General features: G+C 37.4%; 1 protein-coding gene across 6 annotated transcripts in view; it reads left to right on the top strand.

Moving 5' to 3' along the window:
• Positions 1 to 26,730, top strand: part of LOC127524941 (protein quaking-like) — a 127,671-nt gene that overhangs the window by 29,565 nt on the left and 71,376 nt on the right. For all 6 annotated transcript variants that reach the window (XR_007933206.1, XM_051917028.1, XM_051917025.1 and 3 more), the window contains exons 2-3: positions 869 to 1,011; positions 26,087 to 26,203. Coding sequence is in view for 5 of the 6 variants with exons in the window: in XM_051917028.1 (XP_051772988.1) it covers positions 869 to 1,011; positions 26,087 to 26,203 (260 nt within the window). In the remaining variant the exon portion in view is untranslated. The remainder of the gene's footprint in view (positions 1 to 868; positions 1,012 to 26,086; positions 26,204 to 26,730) is intronic.

Here is a 26,730-nt window from a genome sequence, read left to right on the forward strand (position 1 = left end):
TCTTGCACTGTGCCATGCATTACAAAATTACGTTGGAAAGGTCACGTGTGACGTAGGCGGAAGTACCGAGCAAGTGTTTACAGAGTGAATGTGCAAAGACTAAATCAAATGGCCTTTACAGAAAAGAAAAAAAAAAAGCTAAAACAACGTTGTTGGATGATTTTGAAATTGGAGGAGAAAAGTGAGATAGAGTTTTTCGCCCTACCGCGGTACTTCCTCCTACGCCACGTGTGACCTTTACAAAGTGATTACGTCATGCGTGGCGCATCGCAGAACAGTGCAAGATGAGCATTTGTGGTTAAAAAGTATATAATTTTCTTGTTCCTCGTCTGGGATCTTGTAGAGCCCTTTGAAGCTGCACTGAAACTGACATTTGGCACTTCAACCCATTGGTCCCTGTTGAAGTCCACTATATGGAGAAAAAATTAATGTGAACCTGGAGTGATTTGCATTCACAATGCACTTCATAAACAAACGGCTCTGAGACTGCTAAAAAATCACAAGGCACACATTGAGTATATTTAATGAAGCCCTTTGCAGATGAATAATTACACTTTTTTTCAATTACGTAACTGTGCAATCCTAAATTGTTCTATAACCATGTTGTCAGACCAATAAAGATGTTAATATAGGTACATGCTCTACGCAGTTATATCACGTTAGACGATCTAACATACTCATTGGTTCATTAGGTTTAAGTGCAGTGTTTAAGAAGCATTTGCACTCTTCTACTGCCATATTAAAGCGCATATAATCCATGGGTAAAGGAAATGTAGCATGTAGGCTGTCACTATATCTCTAATCCTGTTCTTGCCCACCCTGATTGATGTAGTTAACTCATAGTGCATGTGCTTTCTCTTTATTTCAGAGATCAGCAGGGTACGAAAGGACATGTACAATGACACATTAAACGGCAGCACGGAGAAGAGAAGCTCAGAGCTCCCGGACGCCGTCGGCCCCATCGTTCAGCTCCAAGAGAAACTCTATGTGCCTGTCAAAGAATATCCTGACGTGAGTCTCAAACCTACAGCCCATTCACACAGTTCACTGCAAATATTTCCATCACAATGTTTTAAATAATTAATGCCATTATTGCAAGAGCACATCGGTTTGTTTGTTTCATTAAATTAAAAATTCAATGAGAAGTGATTAAAAATGCATCCTGAGAACCTTTCAGTCACATGAACTAGTCTCGGGCAGTACTTGAAGGTCAGTTAAAAATGATTTGAAGTCAATCTCTGCATACACACACAAGCTCTTTACTGAAGCTCAATGAGTAAATGGAATAGTAAATAACCATGTGCAGCTCCTCAGTATGGCTCTTATTTAATTACAAAGACATACAAGTCAATGTAATCTAGTTTTCCTTGCATTAGGACATGGGCCCACGTCCAATATATTGATTTCATTAAGACGTACTAAAGAAGTGAGGTTGCAAAAAGTGTTTGAGTCCATTTTATGAGTCCATTTAATTTATTGTGTTATTAAGCTGATGGTTTGTGGTCGACTGTCGCTGTGTGTCTAAGCAGTATAAATCCAAGAGGTTTTTTGTTTCAAGAGTTCTTCAAGTGTCACCATCAAGATCTAAACCATTTTCCATTTAAAGGGGACCTATAATGCCCCTTTTCACAAGATGTAATGTAAGTCTCTGGTGTTTCCAGAATGTGTCTGTGAAGTTTCAGCTCAAAATACCCCACAGATCATTTATTACAGCTTGTCAAATTTGCCCCTATTTGGTTGTGTGTGTCCCTTTAAATGCAAATGAGCTGCTGCTCCCGGCCCGCTTTCCAGAAAAGGGCGGAGCTTTAACAGCTCACGCTTCGGTTGCTCAACAACAACAAAGCTGGAGAATCTCACGCAGCCAAAATGAGGATTGTCAGTAACAGTGTTCAGCCTTACATTGTTCAAACCGGAGTCGGACACTGATGGAGAGACTCAGGAAGAAGTTACAACTTTTAAAATGAAACTGGACGTTTCTGAATGGTTAGTGGATAAATTTATGTAGTTGCTGTGGAGTTGATTCAACTCATCGACTAGCATGTGCTAAGTGGTAATTTTAATCTTTTGTGCAAATCCAGCGTTGAATTGACCCTCGTTTGTGAAGCAGTCCGGCGTAAAATGACGGCATGTTAACAACACTCTACTACACAACTCTTCCTCTTCTCTAAAGCAGCCCAACATGGCCTCACCCCCTTTGTTGTGTGTTCTCGGGGGCGGGGTTTATGTAAATTTTAGGGTTAGTGATGTCACTAACCCAGGAAGAAGCTCGTTGTAGTCCCTACCAGCCGTTTGTTGTAGTCCTTAAACAGTGAATTCTTTAAAAGAAAATAACTTTTAATTAATTCCAGTATATTAATTTTCCATAATATGTACTCTTTATAAAAGTATGCTTAAGTGTTCTTCTTTTTCAATTCAGTAACCAGTATATTCTTCAGAAATGCACCTTTTAAAGTGAATTGTTCCTTTAAATTTAGCAGTTCCCCTGCATAGATTTTTCTGAAAGCGGTATCCTACCCCCTGTCGCTCTCTTTGAGTCTTTGCACATCTCTAGTAACAGGGGTGACATTGAATTCTCCCTTGCCTTTCCAGTTTGTGTTGAGTCAGACCCGCTCAACCGCATCACCAACAACCCGGTCGGTGGTTAACAAATCTTTCAAGCAATCGCTGTCAGGTCCTGCTTGACTAAAGCGCCCGGCCCTGGGGAACCGGTCGAGTTCCGAGCTGATTGATCCCAATTAACTTATTCCGTCCCAGCTTGATTCCTGCATGGGCAGCACTAATTGAGTCTCTCCAGCAGGGGCGTAAACACTGTTTGGAATTAGAGCCCTCCATTTTGCTGAAGTTTTCTGGTTTGAGGGGCTGTTTATGCGCCTGTATGTCCCGCGGGAGAGGGCCGCGCTGTTTAACGCCGCTGATGCAGTGCTGCTTGAATGTTTTTGACTAATTCATGCCTCAACCTATAGCGTTTATAACGTGGCCAGACATGCTTGCTTAATCCATAAAATGCAAACCATGAGAGTGGATAAGATGATATTTGAAAGTCAATGAGGTTGTTCCTCTAGAATATTTGTATCCTTCTTGCTGGCAATAATAATATTAATATTTTATTGTTTCCTGTGCATAATACTGGAACTTTATAAAAAGCTAATTTCATTTACTATTCAATTTCAACTCCAGTTTGCAAGGGTATGATGCTTTCTGTCTGCAGTTTTTAATGCATTGTGGGTAATTTAGCTCTTGCTCTTAAAAGTCTGAGAGCTGGCCAACACTGCAGTAAAGGCCGTCGTGTGTGTGTGTGTGTATGTGTGTGTGTGTGTATGTAAAAGGTTCTGGCCGCCCTTGCTAGTCTGAAGGACACCCAGGATCATTATTAGTGAGTTTGGGATCATTAGGAGGTGGAGGATGAGCAATAAAATGAGACGTCCTCAAATAGCCTTCAGTGTCAATGGAGTTATCCATATCCAGAGAGAATAGAATTTATATTGTAAAAATGAGAAAATGACCTATTTTAAATAATCTAAACATTTTCGTTTATGTAAAGTGTGTAAGTCCTGCACTGATAGTGTCACCAAACAGGGAAAAAAAAAAAAAGAAGAAAAAATTATGCCCCTTTTACAAGATGTAATATAAGTCTCTGGTGTCTCCAGAATGTGTCTTTGAAGTTTCAGCTCAAAATACCCCACAGATCATTTATTATAGCTTGTCAAATTTGCCCCTATTTGGGTGTGTGTCCCTTTAAATGCAAATGAGCTGCTGCTCCCGGCCCGCTTTCCAGAAAAGAGGACAGAGCTTTAACAGCTCATGCTTCAGTTGCTCAACAACAACAAAGCTGGAGAATCTCACGCAGCCAAAATGAGGATTGTCAGTAACGGTGTTCAGCCTTACATTGTTCAAACCAGAGTCGACACTGATGGAGAGACTCAGGAAGAAGTTACAACTTTTAGAATGAAACTGGATGTTTCTGAATGGTTAGTGGATAAATTAATGTAGTTGCTGTGGAGTTGATTCAACTCATCGACTAGCATGTGCCGTCATGTTAATCTTTTGTGCAAATCCAGTGTTGAATTGACCCTCGTTTGTGAAGCAGTCCGGCGTAAAATGACGGCATGGTAACAACACTCTGCTACAACAACCCTTCCTCTTCTCTAAAGCAGCCCAACATGGCCTCGCCCCCTTTGTTGCATGGTCTCGGGGACGGGGGTTATGTAAATTTTTAGCATCGTAACGCAGATGTTGTTTATGCTTAAACAGCAACATTACACACTAAGTGAAATCATAATCAAGGACCCCTTTAACACACTTGATGTCTACCATATGAAAGACTTACTTGTAGTTGTCTGTGCATATGAAGTATTTTAATATTGGAAAATTGACTTCACCTTTATACTTGTTGTAGAGCATCTCTGGGGAGCCTGTAATCTCTGCATTTCCTCTGCTGAGGTCAGAACAGCCTGATCTCTCCCAGCAGACATCTGATGGAGAGGTGGAGTCATGTTTAGTGCTAGAGACCCCCTTTGGACAATCATTAACTTTAAGCTATTAGTCATTAAATATCACAGCTTCTCTTCAAAAGACGCCAATTATCACCCTCAAAAGGTTGCGGTGTGTGTGTGTGGGTGGGGGGGTACCTAGTATTCCCTATGTTACTATCCCCACAAGGATAGTAATACCAGTATTTTTTTTTACCTTTTTGGAGTTTTTTTTTTTTTTTTTTTTTTTCTCAGCTTACACATCATAAGAAATGTTTTTTTAAAAATATAAAAATGCTTATAAAATATAAAAAAATAAAAATATAAAAAAATATAAAAAAGTTTCTGTGATAGGTAGGTTTTAGTGTAGAATATACAGTTTATACAGTATAAAAATCATTATGTCTATGGAAAATCCCCATAAAACATGGAAACCAGTGTGTGTGTGTGTGTGTGTGTGTGTGTGTGTGTGTGTGTGTGTATACCTATATGTACATGTACTGTAGGTATGTATGTTTTGATGTTTACATGGGCCTCAAATGTCTGTGTTAACTGTTCGTAAATCACTTCTTCCTTACATTTTTGCATTAAATTCACAATATATCTACAATGATTTTGCTGGCAATTTAAAGTTAAGCAACATTGTGAATATTGTTTTCAGTTTGATGAAATTAGCCCTAAAAGTATGTACTGTTTTTGTTAAGAAAATGTACATACTTTTGAGTGTTTAGCAGAAGAGTAGGCAAGCTTTGGGACATACACTACTTTGTCATAATTGCGTCTTTAACAGACCGTTATGACGCTTAATTACGTGCATCCTGTCACCGTTTAAACTGCCCTGTCAATTATCTTGTCACAGTTGATTGTGACAATTTTATTTTATTTTCTACCGTATCAGAGAGAAATGTAGTTGCTCGTTGATCTGCCAGTCGTGGGTCTTTCATACGGAGACTTTCCTCTCATGTGTTTGTGTACTGATTCATTTAAAAGTTAATGACCAAACGTATGTTTATCCCAAATGAAGAAAAGGTGCAACACTCACTCTAGAAAAAAAAGTTTGAATTTTTTTTTATTAGTTTAAAACAAGTTTCAGCCATTATCAAGGCCTTCTTCAGACATAAAGAACAACTGTATCACACACTGTTTCATACACTCTTACAATCAGCAACGGGTAACTTTATAGTGGAGTGGCTTTATAACAAGATTAAGAAGGGAAAAGAGAAACATCAATAGTCTATTTCCTGATTAAGCCCTTTGGGAAACAATTTACCTACAGTAAAATTCCAAAAAGTTTTCCTGGATTCACATCAATATCGCCTCCCCGGCCTGATGAATAAACTTGTTCAGTATATGTAATATGTAATTCTTTTCCACTAGAGGTCGCTTATTCAAAACAAAGGCATAGCTTGATGACGCCTTGATTTTGTAGAATCATGGGAGGTGTTGACTTCACATCTATAGCCGTTGGAAAAGAATCAGACGGGACTCAGGCAGAAATCATATTAATGGATGAGCTAATGTATTAAAGATTTATTAACATTACTGTAGTAAGAAAAAGGGTGTGGCTGAAAGCTGTTGGAGCAGAACGAGGCCGCTGGAGCGATTGCTAATGAGAGATGAGCACGATACACGGCTCCAGAGCAGCAGAGCTTTTATTATGCTGCAGGCGCTGCTTCCGCTTCCTCCGGTCAAGCGTATGTGGGGTAACACAGCGCTGTTTTATCATATTAGATATATTTCTGTGTTGAAAGTAGTTAAAATGCTACTCTGTGCATTCGCTCGGTGGCTACTATGAGGCACGTGTTGCACACCCCAGTAAGCTAGATCAATATAAGTGATGGTAAAACATAGTACTCGTGGTAAATCAAGAAAATGAGATTTAAACAAAAAGACTTACTGTGTTGAGCTATATAACAATTAGTTTTCTTTCAATGAATGTATCCAAACAGTTGCTCACCTGTCTAATAAAACACCTAATATATTAAAGCGTCTTTGTTGTTTCCATGGTTTCTACAAAATAAAACCGGAAATCGAGGGTAACGCAGGTATGTCGTCATTGATAGGCGACGCATGGACATGGTCCGTGTCCTGGTTAAAGTAGCTTATTTCTCTGGATTTAAACAACATTTGTGATAATGTAAGTACACAAGTCAACAAAATATTACATATATATTCTAGTGGTTTTTGGATATTTTAATCCAAAAATTTACATATTGTGCCTTTAATCACTTAAGCCCCTTATCCTTTGTCTCACACATCCTCCATGTTTGTAGTTTTTTTAACACTCTTTTATTTGTTTGTAGTTCTAATCGAATCCTCATCCAAAGCGCAGTGTGTTGTGGGTAATATTTGCTGTTAGAGTGTGCACAGATCTGCGCTTCGAATTCTAACCAGAAATTGTAGATCTCTGGAATACTGGAATACTCATTTCAACATACTGCAATTTAGGACACACTAATTCTGATTTCAAATACTATTTAGGACAGATAGTGTGTGAATTGGAATGCAGCATGTGTCTTTAGATTGCTCTCTTTTCTCACATAAGAGGCTGTTCAGGTGTTTTTCAGTGGCAAAAATGACATTAGACTAAGTTCGATTCATTTACATGATTCATTTCAAACTGTCCTTATCAGTGAATGATTTCAAATTCTGATGAATTTATGTCATAAAAAGTGATGTGATCATCTCAACAAGCCTCTGTCTGGCAGTAGTGGAAAACATGCCACGGTTATTTTTAACTAAATTTTAAACTAAGTTTTAAATCTGCTTAGCAATCTTATCTCCAGTGATGGTTGCTCTGAAGAAAAAAAAAAAAAATAAAATAAATCTTTAGAGCAAATACATATATACAACAGTTCAAATTGATTTTTTTTTTTAAAGAAATTAATACTTTTATTCAGCAAATGCATTCAATTGCATCCAAAATACATGCAAATATTTCTATTTTAAATAAATGCTGTTCATTTGAACTTTCTATTCATTAAAGAAACCTGAAAAACTAAAATATGAAGCAGCACAACTGTTTTCAACATTGATAATAATCAGAAATGTTTCTTGAGCAGCAAATCAGCATATTAGAATGATTTCTGAAGGATCATGTAATACTGAAGACTGGAGTAATGATGCTAAAAATTCAGCTTTGCCATGATAGGAATAAATTACATTTTAAACTGTATATTCAAATAGAAATCAGTTATTTTAAATTGTAACAATATTTCACAATGTTGCTGTTTTTACTGATCAAATAAATGCAGCGTTGAGGAGCATAAGAGACTTCTTTCAAAAGCAATAAAAATCTCACAGATCCCAAACGCTTGAATATATATTGAGGATCATCACATATCTGAAAAATAGAATTTTTCTTAGCTTATTACTGAGAATGCATCGTACAGAATGATTTACACAGAAATTCGTTGTGCTCCCATGTCGTGAATGAGGCTCAGTGTGAGCATCCACACCATCCACCAGGCAGGCTTAAGAATCTCTAATTATCTCATGGCAGGCGGTCGTTGATATTTCCAGGTCAGGGGCAGGATGACATGATAGATTTATAGATGAGGTATAGTATGAAGGGAAGAGCATGAAAGAAAGAGTGAGGAAGATAAGCAGCCTGGGACGTGCGGCGGTGATGAATGTGAGGGTATGATGAGGTCGGGGAATCGGGGCAGAGGAACAGCGGCCTGCCCCGCCTGATAAAAGAGAGGGAACGGCCCCACACGCACCCCGAGCGCCCCACACACACTCGTCTCCCAGACAGGCACGCAGCGGCACAGAAATTAATTTGCTCCTTCAAACTCGTGCTGTGTCGCCCCTCTCCTGGCAGCACGCACCCGTTCCGATTTGCTGAACAATGTTATTAGGCTGGGAAAGACAGCCGTCCTAGAAGAGCGCTGCTGCTTGAGATGATTGTTGCCTTTCATTCCAAAGTACAAATCTACAGTTATTGTGTGTGTGTGTGTGTGTGTGTGTGTGTGTGAGGGAGATAATGTTAGGGAGAAGACACCGGGCCGTGGAGGAAGAGCACTATAAATACTCTGCTCAGGGTCTTGGTAGGGACAAAGCTTTTAATTGTTGAGCGTAGAGCGAGTGAGTGAACCGCTGCTGTCATCTATCATTTCTCCCTGTGTGTCCTTTTCTGGGTCAAACTCGTCCACAGTCAGGATGAGAAGATTATTAATCATTATCAACATAAACTGCAAGATTGATTCCCCTTCCTCCTAGCATGCATCCTTTGTGCGTACAGTGGACCCAGAACATATTTGGACACTGTAGACAAAAAATGAATTTTGCTGCATTAGATACTAATAGCAAACCATGTGCAATATGTAAACAAATCTCAGAACTTTTACTTTTAATCAGCTGGTGATTTTTAATGGATGTATGAAGTCAGTTCTCCTCAAGATTACACAGGTGTGCAGAATCACATTAACTATCAGGATCCACTAAAGTTTGGCAACCACAAGGGTTCACAGTACTTTTATATTAATTTTGAACAGGATATATATTGATAAATATTATAGTCAATATGTGTGTATATATATATATATATACTCCCATTTAAAAGTTTGGAGTATGATTTTTTTATGTTTGTGAAAGAAGTCTCTTCTGCTTGCCAAGGCTGCATTTATTTGATCAGTTATATTAGTAATATTGTGAAATATACTGTTTTCTAATTGAGTACATGTTAAAATGTAATTTATTCCTGTGATGCAAAGCTGAATTTCCAGCATCATTACTCCAGTCTTCAGTGTCACATGATCCTTCAGAAATCACTCTAATATGCTGATTTGCTGCTCAAGAAATATTTCTGATTATTATCAATGTTGAAAACAGTTGTGCTGCTTCATTATTTGGGGGAAACTGACACTTTTTTTTTCTTCAAGATTCTTTGATGAATAGAAAGTTTGAAATAGAAACCTGACGGAACTGGCGTCGCGTCAGTTAAGCTTTTTCCGTAAGTTGAATAGGGAAGGTGTAGGACGTAGCGTGAGCTTTTTGAACTGCAAGAGGCATTAGACTTTCTTCCTAAGTTGAATAAGGAAGGCGGTCTGACGGAAGCTAGATACTTTACTTAAAAACTTGTTAAATATGGATATATTTTTTTACACAAATGCATCGCTTCGCTTCAGAAGGACTTTATTAACCCCCCGGGGCCATGTGGAATACATTTATGATGGATGGATGCACTTTCTTCAGCTCATACTCATTGGTCCCGTTCACTGTCATTATAAAGCTTGGATACGTCAGGATATTTATTAATATAACTCTGATTGTGTTCATCAGAAAGAAGAAAGTCATATACACCTAGGATGGCTTGAGGGTGAGTAAAGCTTGGGGTAATTTTGATTTGAAAGCTGAGTCAACAGCTTTTAAAATAAAAGTCTCTCATCAGAAAAATGTGACCCACGGTTATAAAAACACTGCTATAAAATTAACATGTTGTCCCCTTGGAATTATAAGGTTCTATCTGACATTTTTTGTCAAAATTGATTTTTTTCACATATTCTTATTCTGTGACAAATTATTTACATTATGCGATGTTTTTATGGTGTGTACATTTTGGGACTTTTTATTTAGAAAACAAAAAAGGTTCTGTCTACAAAGTCGAATGGAATGCAAAAACTCAATATCTCAGAAATGCTCAGAATGCAGATAGAACCTTATAATTCCAAGGGGATGATCTTCTTAGCTCAGATAAAATAAAATAAAAAAGAGTAATCAAATGAGAAATATTGTGTTCATTTTGAAATCTCATTTTGAAATCTAATTTAGACATTATGATCTCGTCTGAAGCTCTAGAGAACATGTGTGAGATTACTGGGGTTGTTTTGTTAATTTGAGAAACTTTTCTTCCTTTGCTGTTCATTAATCTCATCACAGTTGAGGAGAAACAACTGAGATATTCAAGAGTTTCATTTGCGATTGCGACTAAAATCCCAAGACAGTATCTATGAATTTACTTTCATGGCAGTTTTTGCTGTTTTTCCCCTCATATTTTGAAGTCTGTCTGCTTCTAAATGTCCTCTGGGTGTACATTATAGTTTCACTTTACTCGTCCAGCACCACACGACTGTGAGACGCCGTTGTGTCGGGAAGACTGTTGCGTTCAGACAGTGAGAGTGTGTGTCCTTGTGGCTGCATGTACAGTATAAATAAAGGGCAACGTGTTGAGCACGCGTGCGTTTGTGATTTGTCCCGTCATCCAGAAGATCTGGCTGCCCACCCTTCCTCTCTCCAGGTGTCATTGTTTTAATTAAATGGGTCTGATGGGATGGACCCATAACTCAGAACTGAATGAGGGCCTAATGAAAGTTAAACTACTGGACGTTAACTGGGGTATTGGCAGCCGTACCTGCAGCAGCTGGTGTTGATTAATACTGTAGCACTTCATCGCAACGTGCATATCTGTGTGTGTGTGTGCAACTGTCTGACCTCGCTATGCAGTTTTGTAGCATTGTGAATTACAGAAGTAAAAATGCATGAATGAAAGTGCAGTCTTCCGATTATGGGGTTTTAATACACATTTTCCATGGTCATGGCATTTTAAGGTTGTATTCTGTAGTATTGTGAAATGAACAATTTAGAAGAGCCTTGGAAATTTCTGTTCATTGTTTCTTTTTCTGCCAGATCTGACTCGTAAAATTCACTTTTATTGATTTAAGCTAATGTTGTCGGATTGATTCAATCATTTAAAACAATATTTTTGATTTTATTAAAGCCAGTTAATTTAGATGTTACCACATTAGGTATATTTTTAGTCTTCCTGACAAAACATATTCCTATATAGTGTATTGTAAATATACATTTTTCTGCTTTTCTGTTTTTTTCCAAGGACTTTTAGTTTGTTTATGGTCATTTCCTGTGTTTCCTTTCTGTTTACACTCGTCACCATGGTTATTCATTGTTTATTGATTGTTCTCACCTGTTCCTCATTTTCTCATTAGTTCTCCCAGTATATTTTGCCCTCTGTTCAGTTAGTTCACGGTCTGGTGTTGTTTGAGTATAGTGCACACTTTTGCATTACCTTTCTTTACCTTTGTGTTACCTTTCTTCAAGTTCACGCTACATTTTAGATCCGATTCAATTCGCCTCACCTCGTCTTCATCCTCAGCCAAGCTGTGACAGTGAAATATTATTATTATTTTTTTATTTTAATAATTTTAAAATGTAATTTACTTTGTAATTTACTTGACAATTTTAAGTAATTTACTTGATGCAACGCTGAATTTTCAGCATCATTACTCCAGTCTTCAGAGTCACATGATCCTTCAGAAATCATTCTAATATGCTGATTTGATGCTCAAGAAACATTTATTATTATCAGTGTTGAAATAATTGTGCGTTTTTTTTCAGGATTCTTTGATAAATAGAAAGCTCAATGAACAGCATTTATTTGCAAATGGAATCTTTTGTAACATTATACATGTCTGTACTGTTACCTTTAATTTTTGCATCATTGTTGAAGAAATATAAATTTCTTTGAAAAAAATTACCACATTTGTTACCCTGTTACCACAAAATTCTAATTTACTCAAATTTCTGTTAATTAGCTTTTTTACAAAATTAGGTTGTAGTAACTTAATGAAATTGTCTTGATAACTTTGGAAATTAGGCAGTGGATTTCTAGTTCCCAGCATGCTTTACACAGGACTAGTTAAGGAGAATTAATGTTGAAATTAAGTGTTCATTTATTTGTTTTTAGTGAAGGGAAAGACCTCTTTAGTGTTTAACGCTGCTATGTTTGACATTCACTAGAGTTTCTGTTATTGAATTTTTTTGTGGTTATCATTGTGCTGAAGAGTAGATACATGAAGGTAAACACCACATTGATTTTTTTTTTTTTTTTTTTTTTTTTTAATAGAGTGAATACAAATTTTCAAAATGTGTGAATCCTATTAATAATTAATTGGAATTACTTAATTTACTTTTTTATTGTTATAATGGCATTATCATAATACCCAAATGCATTATGAATTTCTACCGCAAATTACATTCAGTTCAGTTGTCAGCATATCTTTGAAAATAATTATTAATCATACAAAGATAATCAAACCAAATTTTAGCAAATATCAGATCAGAGTTAATATTTAAACCCATTAGTGTGTGTTTGTTCTGATTCCTGGTTCCTGATGAAAGTGCGTGGTGAGGTTCTGATATGAACAGATGGATTGAATAAGAGGCCGAGCGTTTCATGGAATAAGGTTATAGATTCCAGCACCTACCCTTAAAACCTTTTCTGCGGTCCACTACGTAAAATCACTTACGTACACGCTCCGGCTCTGCCCACGGTGAGCTGAGGTGCAGCGGTGGTTGTGTGAGTCTTCTCATTACTCTGGTGATAATAAACAATAACACGCACACAGGGGAGACGTGCAGCGGCGTTCCGGATCACCTCGCGGCTAATGAAGGTTAATTAGGGTTCATTAGGACATGATGAGCGCTCGCAACACCACCACAGCCCTCTGCTTTACGCCAGCCGGGCACCTCGGTTCCTCCCTCTCCGGCTGTCACTCCTGATGGCCGTAGGGCCGCCATGACACCTGAACATCAGTCCATTTCAATGAGAGTCCAGATATACACCAATGCATTTATAATGTGTCATCAGTATATTAAGATACAATATGATATGCTGTATCAGTGTTTCCCACAGCCCATAAATGATCAAAACTTTGCTGAAGACATCTGTCAGCTTTGATCATAAATCAAAACATTTAAATACTAAGACATTACTCTTATGTCTTACTAAGACATTATTGGGGGATGTAGAGTGACAACTGATATCTATATGCATTTTATGTGCTGGACTTAAAATTAAAAGCTATCAGCATTTTATCTTACTTTTTGGTCATAGAAATATCAGCATCTGCACCAAATTGCATATTTTTGAAATAAAGTTCTTTGAGCTCCATATTCTCACTCTATCATACGATATGAGCCATAAAAATCTGATGTATTAAATATGATACTGAACAAAAAACATATGCAGGCTTTGCAGGGTTAATACTGTGGGTGAAAATCCATCTCATAAACTTGTTTTAATTAGACACCTGAGCTTGTTTGTCTATCACAAATTTTGACAGTTCTGGGCTGAAAATATCAGATATAATTTTTCTCAGAGATAGAACTAACAGCAAATTTATTATAAATAAAACCCAGGTGGACCGTTTAATAAACGTACAGTAATTTACAGAAACAACCCTCTGAGGACTGCTTCAGCAAAAACAACTTTCATGCAGTATGTAAAATTATTAGTCCATAAAGCATGTTTGTCAGGTAAAACCTGAACTTATTTATGCAATTCAATGAATCTGCTGTTTTATTTCAACTGTCACTCCTGGTCGGAAGCTTCCAGAAATATTAATACAATTATTAACAAATATTATTAAAATTGAGGGTGTTACAAATGCCCTGATATTGTAATGAAAAAAGACTCATTAATTACTGAAATGAAAATTAGTAGTTTGTTTTAGAAAAAAAAGCAGTTAAACTTTTGCTTTTGTTAATATAAATAACTTATCAATTTTTTTTTTTTTAAACTTTACTTGATGGTTACAACACATTATATTTTTGCCATTAAATGTTTTGTTGAAAATTGTATCAACATGAACAACATACAACGAGTACAAATATGGCACGTGTTTATTAAAATTGATCCACTTAATACAATAATAATTTACTTTTCTTTGAAAAATATGTTTTGTTTTATTTTATTTTGTGTGTTAAAATAGCACTTATCTTTCTAAGTACCCCTGAGGTACACTTACCCCTAGTTAGGAATCACTGATATATTATCATAAATTTTGTAATGTTGCATAATCAGCAAGTTTCTCTCAGATCTAGACAGTGAAAAGGTTAAATGGAGAGCAGATGTAAACTTAAAGGAATAGTTCACTTTAAAATGAAAATTACCCCAAGATTTACTCACCCTCAAGCCATCCTAGGTGTATATTACTTTTTTTTCTTTCTCATGAATGCAATCTGAGTTATATTAATAAATATCCTGACACATCCAAGCTTTATAATGGCAGTGAACGGGAGCAATGAGTATAAAGTTCAAGAAAGTGCATCCATCCATCATAAACATACTCCACATGGCTCCGAGGGGTTAATAAAGGCCGTCTGAAGCAAATCGATGCATTTGTGTAAGAAAAATATCCATATTTAACAAGATATAAAATGAAAAATCTAGCTTCTGCCATCCACCATCAATATTCAAGTTACGAAGAAAATGTAATGCCTCCTGCAGTTCAAAACGCTTACACTACGTCCTACAGCTTCCCTATTCAACTTACCAAAAAAACCCTGGAGCCGTGTGGAGTATGTTTATGATGGATGGATGGACTTTCTTGAGCTTCAAACTCGTTGTACCCGTTCACTGTCATTATAAAAGCTTGGACGCATCAGGGTATTTATTAATATAACTCTGATTGTATTCGTCTGAAAGAAGAAAGTCATATACACCTAGGATGGCTTGAGGGTGAGTAAATCTTGGGGTAATTTTCATTTTAAAGTGAACTAATCCTTTAAATCTCCTTCTTAGATGTCTAAGAAGTCTCTTTCGTCTAGCTAAAGTGAGTAGTTGCATAAATTTCAATCTTTCTCACACAACACAATTGTTTGGCTTCAGGAGACTTTGCAAATAGCCCACTAGTCAAATGAACTGCTGTTATGATACCGTTATGGTGCAGTTTCATTCATTGTAATTGCATAGAAAAGAGCTTCTAGCTTTTATGCTCCGCAGAAGAAAGAAAGTCATACGGGCTTGTAACGACATGAGGGTGAGTAAACGATGGCAGAATTTTCATATCCACTCAAAATTCCTTTAATGCTGGTAGGATGTGTCTTACATATAATGCAACATCTAAGTAATTTGGACTTTCCCCAAGTGAGCACAAACCCAACACACACACGCAGAGTGAAATTAGACAACCACAAGGGAATCGACCAATCAATACCACTCAGGGATCATCAGCACAGGAAGCCGTGATAAAACATTTGAGATCAAGTGTTGTAGATATGGAGGCATACACGCGGTTAGACGTCCCCCACCTCTCCGAGAAGAGATGCCCTCCTTTCCCTCCCCTTGTCCTGCACAATAATGAAAACAAAAGACATCCTGCAGCAGGGAATCAGAGCGCAGTGCTATTAGAAGCCATGCAATAATTAATTTGCCTATTACCAGAGCCGACTCGTTTATCTTCATAAGATAATGCCATCACTCCCAGTCTCTGGCAGACCCGCATGCGCTCTGTCTTAAACGGCCCTAATTACGTCCCCGCTGCCTATTTTATTGTAGTTGATGGAAAACACACTTAATCTCCACTGTGCAGAATGAGTAAATAGGCCCCAGCCTTGAACAGCAGATATTAGAGATTCCATTAAAGCCCGGTGCTTTTTTATGTGGCTTTTGTTTCGGGTGCCGGAGCGTTAAAGAGCTGAGGTAAGGTGTACACCGATGAAGCAGATAAGTCAAGCTGTCTTTATCCGTTGCCTTTTCACACACTTCCAGATAGAGGGAACTTTGCATTGGCAAAGGCCCAGTGATTATGGCTACCATTCGTGTTACATTTATGAATGGTTTGAAACAATCAGTCAGTCAATGTTTTAAGTTTAAAAGTGGTGTGCTGTAGTGGTTTGGGCTGCTAACTGAACCTAGAGGACTTTTTATTGCTCTGAAGTTGCTCTTTCTCATGAGACTTCATGGAGTTCTCAGTTTCAAGTGTCAACTTAGTCAAGGATGTAGAAATAAAAATGAATGAAACTGTTGACAGAATACAGAGCCATCAAATGAATGTAGATCACGTGGCTCAGATTTGGATGTGATCTTTGACTTTTGATCGCACACTTTCTTTCATCAAATCTGAGCACAGTTTAAGACGGGGTGTCCAAACTCAGGGCCACTATCCTGCAGAGTTTAGCTCCAACTTGCCTCAACACACCTGCCTAGAAGTTTCTAGCCTATAGTAAGACTAGTATGGTATAGTATGATTAGCTTGTTTAGGTGTTTATAATTAGGGTTGGAGCTAAACTCTTCAGGACAGTGGCCCTCCAGGAGCAAGATTGGACACCCCTGGTTTAAGACATTGTTGAGATCTCCTCAGAAACTCTACACCTATAAGATTTTCTCGATGAGAAATCTTAGAATCAGAAGACTCTTCTAGGTTCATCTCATTGAATTCTAGGAGAAAGAATTGAGATATTACCAAGCCTCTTACAAGATATTTACCTAATGGATATGATGTTTGTTCAAATTCCATATGAGAAAATCCATGAAATATCACTGTTGTGCTCTTAAAGGGTTCGTTCATCCAAAGTTGTAAAAATCTGTCATAATTTACTCACCCTCATGTCGTTCCAAACCCATAAGAAACACAAAACACAAATTAAGTCTTTGAACACAAATGAAACACAAATGAAGTCTTTTGAATGAAATATGAGAGATTTCTGTCCCTCCATTAAAAGTCCACGCAGCCAAAAAGATGTGGTAAATGTAATCCAATTTCAGCTTGACACCTGAGAAGAAACCTCATTTGTTCTTGCTCATGAAGCAAGCACCTTTAAGCTTCAGTTTACCATATTTGATGTGCTCTATGTATGTGCATTGTTCAAAGTTTATATGCAAATAAAAGCCTAAAATAAATCTGTTCATCAAATAAACCAAGACTTGGATTAAACGGCTCGATTCATATTTCATACTTTATGAACTTTTTGAAGCAGTATCGTTTTGGTAGAATAGACTTTGTTGGACTGGAGATTTCATTAAAAATATCTTCAGTTGTGTTTTGAACATTAATAAAAGACTTTGGGTTTGTAAATGATGACATAATGTTAATTTTTGCGTGAACTCTCCCTTTAAGTCATTACTTATTTATCCTAAAATCATTCCAAACCTGACTTTTTTCTTCAATAAAACACAAATGAAAATGTTTTGAAGAAAGTTCAAGCTGCTTTTTTCCATACAATGAAAGCCTCAAGTGACCAGGGTGTCTGATGCTCCAGAAAGAGAAAAGCAGCAGCATGAAAGTATCGTAAAAATAGTTCCTGTGACTCATATGCCATATCCCAAGTCTTCTAAAGACCTATGATAGATTTGTGTGAGGTACACGCCAAAATTTAAGCCGTTATTCAGTAAAAACCATTGTGATTGGTCACAAGACATACAAGTATGAATGTCAGTTGGGTAGACTTATCCCTTTAATTCAAGGCTGCTCTAGAGAGACTGTCCCTATCATCGTTTTGCCAAGATGGTCACCAAACAAACTGTCTTTGGTCCCGTGCTCCTGCATGTGCTTAGAAGGGTTGCGTGGGATTTAAAAAGAAAGAGAATGTTGAGAACCCAAAGGAGGACGCAGCTGCCAATCTGATCACTAAACAGACACACAGAAAAGGTTAAATGCTCCCTAAACACACACACACACACATGAATGTCTGCATGCAAGTGTGTGAAGAGGGCTGTGTGAGTGTCTTAGTGTGTTCTTGAGAGTGATGAGAATAAAAGATGAATTAAATGTTTATCTTCCTCGCTGTCAGGTGATGTCAGGGCAATGGATGGAGGCCATTGAAGGTTCCAAAAAAGGGTTTTCGCAGCATTACCATAGAAACATCATTTTGGGTTTCCAAAGAACCTTTCGGTGAACAGTTCTTAAAAGAACCATTTTTGTCTTAGCGTAAAGAACTTTCTGTCATGACAACTCTGAGAGATTGGCATGGTAATGGATATGGCAATGTTAATGTATTTGGTCTTGGTGGAATAGATCTGCTTCGCTGCTGCAGAGCAAGTACAGAGACTTGCACTGCCAATACATTCACAGACATTGCTGTGAGCATGTAAGACATGCTGCTGCTGCACATGTAACATACATGAATTAACCCCGTAGCAGATTTATACAGGTGAAGCTGGGGAAGGTGGAGGGATTCTGAAAGCGCACTGCAGACTGCTAACAGCAACACTACCAGTATTTGAATGTTGAGCTGCAGCTCATTGGCCACTGATGCAACAGCAACCAATCAGCTGCACTATGTAGATAATGATGTGATCACTACCAAATGAGTTAAGACCTATCAGCCTGCGCCATCTAGAGTTTCATGCCTGGACTAGGTATTTTTAATAATCTAAAAAAAAAACAGTGTACGCATCGATGCCATAGAAGAACCATTTTGTGTTCCACAAAGAACCTTTCTGTGAACAGTTCTTAAAATAGCCATTTTTTTTTTCTTAGCGTGAAGAACATTTTAATTATCTACAGAACCTTTTTCCACTGTAAAGAACCTTTTGTGCAATGGAAAGTTTCCCTGGATGTTAAAGGTACTTCACGGAACCCATTTCCCACACAAACAGACACATCTAACGCTAACCTATTCACGCAAGCTAATATGTTACGCACATCAGCCTCCATCCATTGCCCTGACATCACCTGACAGCGAGGAAGATGAAAATTTAATTCATCTTTTCTTCTCGTCACTCTCTGCAAGAACACACCAAGACACTCGCATACAGCCCTCTTCACACACTTGCGTGCAGACATTCATCAAAGCATCAAAGGAACTTTGTGTGACGCGCAGCAGGAGTAGGCCCACACAAAAGGCGCAGGTACAAGAGAGCGAGATTGTGTGCGTTTGATAGGAGAGCTTGGGGTGACAGCCGGTGGGTTGAGAGGTGGGGAAGTGTTGCATCCATTCAGGTAGGCGAGACGCTGCTGTCACTTACGCTTTTGGTGTGCGGTGTGCGTGAGAACATGGAGTCTGTGTGTGGCTGCTTTCTACTTCTTTTTTTTTTTTTTTTTTTTTTTTTTTTTTTTTTTTTACTTTTGGCTTTTTTTTGGCTGTTCACCAGCAATGTTTGTCAAATGGCTTTCAGAATCAAACTTTGTCCTACAGTCGACATGAAATCCAAATTGACCCCATTTACTTTCTTACTGTCCCTGAACTTATTCAGTATGATTCATCAGTGGATGTAATAATGAAATGTAGTTTCTCTTACTTTTAGAAAGTTACTTTTAGAAGTAATGCATTACAATATTGCGTTTCTCCCTAAAAAAAAAAAAAAGTAACTAATTGCAGTACTTAGTTACTTTTTATGGAAAGTAATGCATTACATTACATTTGCGTTACTTTTTCTCACCTGGGCTGGGCTTGCTTGATTGTTTTTTTTTAATAACAAAAAAATGTAAAGGCCCTTTCACACCAAAAGTGAAATGAATTAGTCTCAGGCTGAAGGAAATGCAAATTCAGATCTGTACAGTTGAGGGCGCAGCTCAAACAAATCTTTCAGCTGTGCTGCCATTCTGGAATACAAAAAGAATAGGACGCAGGAGAAGTGAATGAGTAAATGTAAGCTCACATTTAGTCTAGAACTAGAATATTTTGTTGTAAATTTAAAAGTAATGTGTTACTTGAAAAAAGCAATCACATTACTTGTAATGTGTTACCCCAACACAGGTTATATGGTAGGGGGCGCTGTTACACATCTTCTGAAAGAGTGCAGAATCTCTGGATCAGAACAGGCCAAAAAGAAGTAGAAACAAGTGATAGAAGCATTGCTTACGCACATGTAAAATAATGCGATAATCAAACATTAAACAGTATATAAATCAAAACTGTCCAACATTATCAAATGAAATATCGACCTAGGATGAAGTACAGGACTATGAAGCTTTAGGGGTGTTGATGGACTCGATTTACTCCATCTGTTTCAAACAACGTTCTGAATCTGATCCAGATGTAGTCTTTGACAAAAACGTGATTTTTCTCAGCTTTTTGTTCAAAATGTTGCTTTTTTAAATGAAACTTGCCCACATTCAAGTGTTAATAAAAAAGAAAGGATGACCCATTAATTTTACCAGTAACATAAAAACCTTTCCTGACATACCTACCATGAGCTGGGATGTTTGTAATTATTGTTTTAATTACTCTAGTCTTCAGTGTCACATGATCCTTCAGAAATCATTCTAACATGATAATTTGCTGCTCAAGAAAAAATTCTGATTATTATCAATGCTGAAAACAGTTGGGCTGCTTCATATTATGGGGAAAACTGTGATGCAGTTTTCAGTATTCTATAATGAATAGAAAGTTTCAAACAACAGTCTTTGTTTGAATGTAATAGACTTTACTGAACTTTTGATTAATTTAAAGCATCCTTGTTGAATAAAAGTACTCATTTTTTTATTCAGTTACATTGTTTGCAATGCTTCATGTGATGAATAGTTTATTTTCTGTTGTTAATTACAAGTACTATTGCTTTTCAATATACAGTACATCAATTAAATGTTGCGAATACTGTTTAACGTCTTTATGATTAGCTTCAGCTTTACATCATATATTGACTGGTTATCCACTGAATCCATTGAATTCATTATTAAATGTTTAAAATAGATTTTATAGTTTAATATTTAGCCTGAGCTCAAATCACTATATGTGAAGGACACTGCAACAGATTTTTCCCATCAGGGGAACATCTCTGAAACCCAACAGCTGAATAAAGGCGAGTTTTTTCAGGTCCGTCCGTATGCGTCTGTGTTCAAGTGCTCTCACCAGGCCCGAGCGTCACATAATCCAGACGGAGAGAGTGGAGGTCATCCGACCGTCTGTGATACGCTACAGAGAGCTGTGTGTGTAATCCCGGCAGATGTGTGAATACAGCAGGGAGACCGCGGATGTATAATTTGCGCCTGCTGCTTTCGGAGTGAAGCCGTTCCTTATGGAGTCTCTCGCACTGATTACTCAATCTCCAAGGGCACCTTGGATATTCGCCTGTGCAGGCCTGAAGAAAAGACTTTGATTTGATATACCGAGCAGTTTTCCATCAGTGACAGCAGCTCTGAACACACATGACCTTTGCGGTGGCTTGGCTTCTGAAAGGGCTTGTTGTTTCCTGTGGCGGTCCATGAGGGCGTTTTCTGGGCAGGCTAATATGAATATAAAAATTGAGTAACCAATAAGGAGTGTATTATCTTTTATTTTTTATCTTTGGTAACACTTTATTTCGATGGTCCACTTTAGACATTCTACTAACTATAAGTAACTAAATCTACATGTCAACTAGCAGTCATTAGAGTATTAGTAGACTGTCTGCTTAATATCTGTTACATTTTATTTTGATGCTCCTAATAGACATTCTACTGACTATAAGTAACTTTGCAACTGCAACTTATTCTATTAACCCAAACCCTAACAGTCTACTAACACGTGTCCTAACTACATGCAACACCTCGACATGTTAAACAGAGTTTTTGTCCTAACCAGCCACGACGGTGACACACAACTATTCTATTTTATAAATGGTTTCTATTTTTCTGCGACATCGCAGCTGGAACAACAACACAAAGTATGGCAATGATGATCTCAGGAACTGTTTATGTGCTTTATTTAATGGTAAAAGCGTCTAATGTGAGTTTGAATCTCATTTTGTGTGTCTTTTATTGCCGTACTGAAAGCAACAATGGACAATTCACCTCAGCTCTTAAAAATAAATGAAAGGAAACAAGAACGTTCAAACTGTGAACTCACTGTGAACAGACAAGTGTATTCTATGACAAAGATTGTTTCAGTAATTCAGTAATTCATAATTCTGGTTAGGACACGGTGTAATACTCTAATGAGAGTTATTTGACACGTATTTGCAAAGTTACTTATAGTTAGTAGAATGTCTGAAAAGTGTAACTTTTTATCTTATCTTTTTATTTTATTTTTTCCCCACAATTTAACTTCTAGTTTACAATTTGCAGTGGAATATCATCCTCCTTTGTGACATATTTATATATGGCCCTCTTTATCAGTTTTTTTTATTTATTTTTTTATTGATATTTATGCTAAAGTATCTCTTCACCTGTTGCACCTGTTGATACTGATTGGTTCACCTTTGATAATGATTGGTTAATTTTGCAGATGGAGGTGAATTTCATTTATTCTCCCAGTTGTGTCCACATTTTGGATGGACAAATTATATTGCGTCATTTGAATACCATTTCTAATTGTAGGAGCCTGTCAGTCTCATCTGCCATTTGTGCAGTGAGTAAAATCTTGGTTACTGTGGAAAAAAAAGAAAAAAGTCCTAGACATTAAACACACTTTAATTTTATTTATACATTTATTGACACGTAAAAGGTGCCACATGTATATTTTAACAGGTTTATTAATAGCAAAAGATGGATTTTATAGCAATCTTATATTAGATCTTGCTTGATGGTGATTTTTTTTTTATGTACATGGAGAAATAAACACACACACACACACACACACACACACACAACTTTTATTCGAAGGGTGAGCACACACGCATACAAATGTAATGCACGCCCTGGTGCTTTGTGCCTCCAAGTAAAATTTAATTGCTTCTTTTCATTCATATCCGCAAGGCTCTTGGACAGGGATGAAGGGTGCCAAAAAAAAAAGCACAAACACATACTCAGTGAGTGTGTTTTACCAGTAGTCGATTATGCATGGAGTCAGTCATGTGAAAAGAGCGTAGCGTCGGAATACCAAACACATTGATAAAGCAGACCCCGAGGGCTTATTGATTAGAGCAGGAGGCCTGTAGTGTAAAATGGGATTTTACAGAACGCAAGTCTGCATGCATTGAGTTTCAGCTCCAAAACAAACCACTGCTGCACGTCACACTGACTGTACTAGAATGGAGTTCCCTTAAGGAAGAGAAAGAGATGGGAACATGCAACTTCCTAAAAAAATAAAGATAAAAATAGTGATCATATGACTGTACAGTTTCATACATGCACAGTATTTGAAGTATGAAGAAATAATTGGGTGTTGTTTTGATGAGTTACATGTAATGTGTTGCATAATCTGAAGCTCAGTGGGTAGCACTGTCGCCTCCCCACAAGAAGGTCTCCGGCATGGGTTTCTTCCGGTTTCCCCCACTTCCGGTATAGATGAATTGGAGACGCTAAATTGTCCATAGGTGTGAATGTGTGTGTGTGAGTCCCAAGCAATGTAATGGGGAGGGTTGAGGAAAGACCTGGTAACCTACCCCGAAAAATCACATGGTAGTGTGTTCGGAGTAGGTCTAATATTGTTTGTAGCGCACAAAAAAAATCCACATTTGCCTGCCAGTTCTCTTGAATGACTTGGTACAGACCGGGCCAGAGCCTTTGACCGACAGCCTTCAGGTCCGCGCTGATACCTGATCGATTAGGTGAACAATTGACGGCTCTTATCTTGTCAGTGAAGCCCAGAGGAGGCGCTGCCGTATGGGAGACTATCGGCTGCTGCTCTCTGCACATTGTTGCAGTCCCGGCTGATGAGCTCTGTGATAAGTAACACTTAGGCGGCCGTCTCGAATAAAGTACCTCCCAGGGAATTTCATTCACACAGTTCTGCTGAATTCCATCTTCTAACTGTGTTTAAACCATCTCGCATGTACGTGAACACTTTTGGGACTAACCAGGGTCAAAAATTAACCAGGGCTTAGGGGAAAAATGCAAAAAAAAAAAAATATATATATATATATTTATTTCATTTAATTTTAGTCTAGGCATATTTGGTTATGGGTTTACTGCCTCTGCCTGCAGACACAGAGGCATCTGAATTCTTAGAGGCGATTGATGTTTAACTCTTTCCCATCCAGCATTTTTTTTTTTAAAAAGTTGGCTGTTCCCCGCCAGCATTTTTGATCATTTTTACAAAAATGTCATGGCCCCCAGAATATTTTTTTGTTTTGTTGAACAGACCCTCTGCTTTTAAACAAACAAACAAAAAAGCATTTTGAGCTGAGAAAATCACGTTTTTGTCAAAGAATACACCTGGATCAGATTCAGAATGATGATCAAAACACAAATGGAGTTGATTGAGTCCATCAACAGCCCCAAAGCTTTACAGTCCTATAGCTCGTCCTGGGTTGATATTTCGTTCAATAACATTAGGCAGTTTTTATTTATATGCTGTTTAATGTTGATGATCGTGCTGTTTTATATATGCATCTGCTTATATATGCTATCGCTTGTTTCTGCTTCTTCTTCCCCTGTGTTTTGATCAGGAGATTCTCTACTCTTTCAGAAGATGCGTAATAGTGTAGGGGACACTATTACGCATAACAGTGTATAACAGTGAAAACACGGAAAGCTGTAAAATCTCGTCATTGAGAGGAAAGCGCTTACTCATAAAAGACATGATAACTCATCAATGGTGGGGAAAGAGTTAATGAAGTAATAATGAAGTGGTTTTTGATGAAAAACACTAAAATCAGCTTGAAAAACACTCAATGTAAAGAGAATTTTTTTTTATAAATAATAAATATATTATTTATTTGAAAGAATTAAAAGAGCAGTTTCATGTCTATACTTGTATTGTTCATCTGGTCAAGGTTGATTATTGGATTTGAAAAGTAATTAGTAATAAGTAATGCAATAATTATAGAGTAATTAATACAGTAATCTAATTACACTGTTGAAGAAGTAATTAGTAGTTAGTAGGTAATTACTTTTTTAGAGTAACTTAGGCCACATCCACATGAAGCCAGAGCTTTCCCTATCCGATCTTTTTTTTTTTTTCCTCGTCTCAAGAAATATCTGCGTACACACGAAACTACTGAAACCGACTCAAAACAATGTAGTATACATGCCAGATCAGTATGTGGCGCTGTAATTCTGCCACAGAGATACACTAAAAACGGACAATATGACTGGGAGCATGTGCATAAACCTTGCACGCTGTATACAAACTTCAGTAAAGCTTAGAAATAAAGATTATCTTATTGTCTTATCTTAAAGATTATATTATAAACAATACATTATATTATCAAGCTTCTGCGGCATGAACACAAGCATGTAGTCCGCAATTGTTGTTGTTGTTGCTGTTATGTGACGTGACATAGCGGTGTCTGACTAGGGTCGAGACGTGGGGTGATGACATCATCGTTTCACAAAATATACGGATTGGCTGTACACACAAAAACGTAAGGGTGTCGTTTTCAGATTTATACACTCTGGGACCCAGTTTCAAAAAATAGCAGTTTCAGGCTCCCAAAATGCCAGATTCGTCTGGACGAAACGCCGATACAATACAAAATTTTTGCGTATACAGCTAAACGCGTCTCCGTGTGGATGGACTCAACACCGAGTACAATGCATAAACATGTATACATACATAATATACACAATAACCCTGAGTAAACAGATGCGTTTCAATTGCATTTTAAAGGTGGATGAGCTAAAATTTCACTGAGATGCTGGGAGAGGGATTTCCAGTATCTAGGGGCCGAGACACTAAAAGACTGAACACCCAATGAAGAACTGTTAACAACCATTAATAAACTGTCTCTGGAGGGCAACTAAATATTGTGGTGCGAGACCATTAAAAGCATTAAAAAATGGTAATTAGAATTTTTGTTCTGTGTGTGATAAGCAACCAGGAGCCAGTGCCGGAGTGATATGTGCTGCCTCTTTTGTGTCTTTGTTAGGAATTACATTATTAACAATTTACTAACTGAAGAATATGATGAGTCATGCTCCCCGCATCATAATGCTTCAAAATAATCTGTTATTTTACGCTGTAGTGTTGTTGATGCAAACAGTGACTTGTCAAATGCCGAAGTATATATGTTATATGGCTCCATCCGGACACAGATGCAGTGAGTGAGGTCTGTGTGTGTTTGTGTGTTGCAGTTTAATTTTGTGGGCCGGATCTTGGGCCCGCGGGGGCTCACAGCCAAGCAGCTGGAGGCAGAGACAGGATGTAAGATCATGGTGAGAGGGAAAGGCTCCATGAGGGACAAGAAGAAGGTAAGATCTACAAACACGCACATATACATATACAAACATTCACTAACACACATATTCATAAAGACAGGGACTGTCATTTTTTCACTTAATAATAAGTATAGAGTAACAAAACACTTTAATAATTTGCAGTATATTAGTTTATAGTTAATTTATAATTCATAAACTCTACATTATTAATGCATTAATATGCTATATACATATAGTGAGTTCTTCATTCATTATTTACAAACTGTTTTATTTTTATCCTTTGAGAACAACTTGTTAACCATAGCTAACTTATTTACAGTATTTTAAACCAGTAGTAAAGTAGTTGTTAATGGTTAATCCTACCTTTATTAGACATTAATAGTGCACTCTAAAAAAATTCTGGGTTAAAAACAACCCAAGATGTTATATGTACTATATGGCTGGCTTAAAATGAACCCAAAATAGGTTGGAAATTAAAATCAGACACATAATTACTAGAGGCAACAATAATAATTAGAAGTCGAACATTTATTAATAAGAAATGTTAAAAAATGTTTATT

This window comes from Ctenopharyngodon idella, chromosome 13 (genome assembly GCF_019924925.1).
Source record: "Ctenopharyngodon idella isolate HZGC_01 chromosome 13, HZGC01, whole genome shotgun sequence".
In the NCBI taxonomy this organism is placed as follows: domain Eukaryota; kingdom Metazoa; phylum Chordata; class Actinopteri; order Cypriniformes; family Xenocyprididae; genus Ctenopharyngodon; species Ctenopharyngodon idella.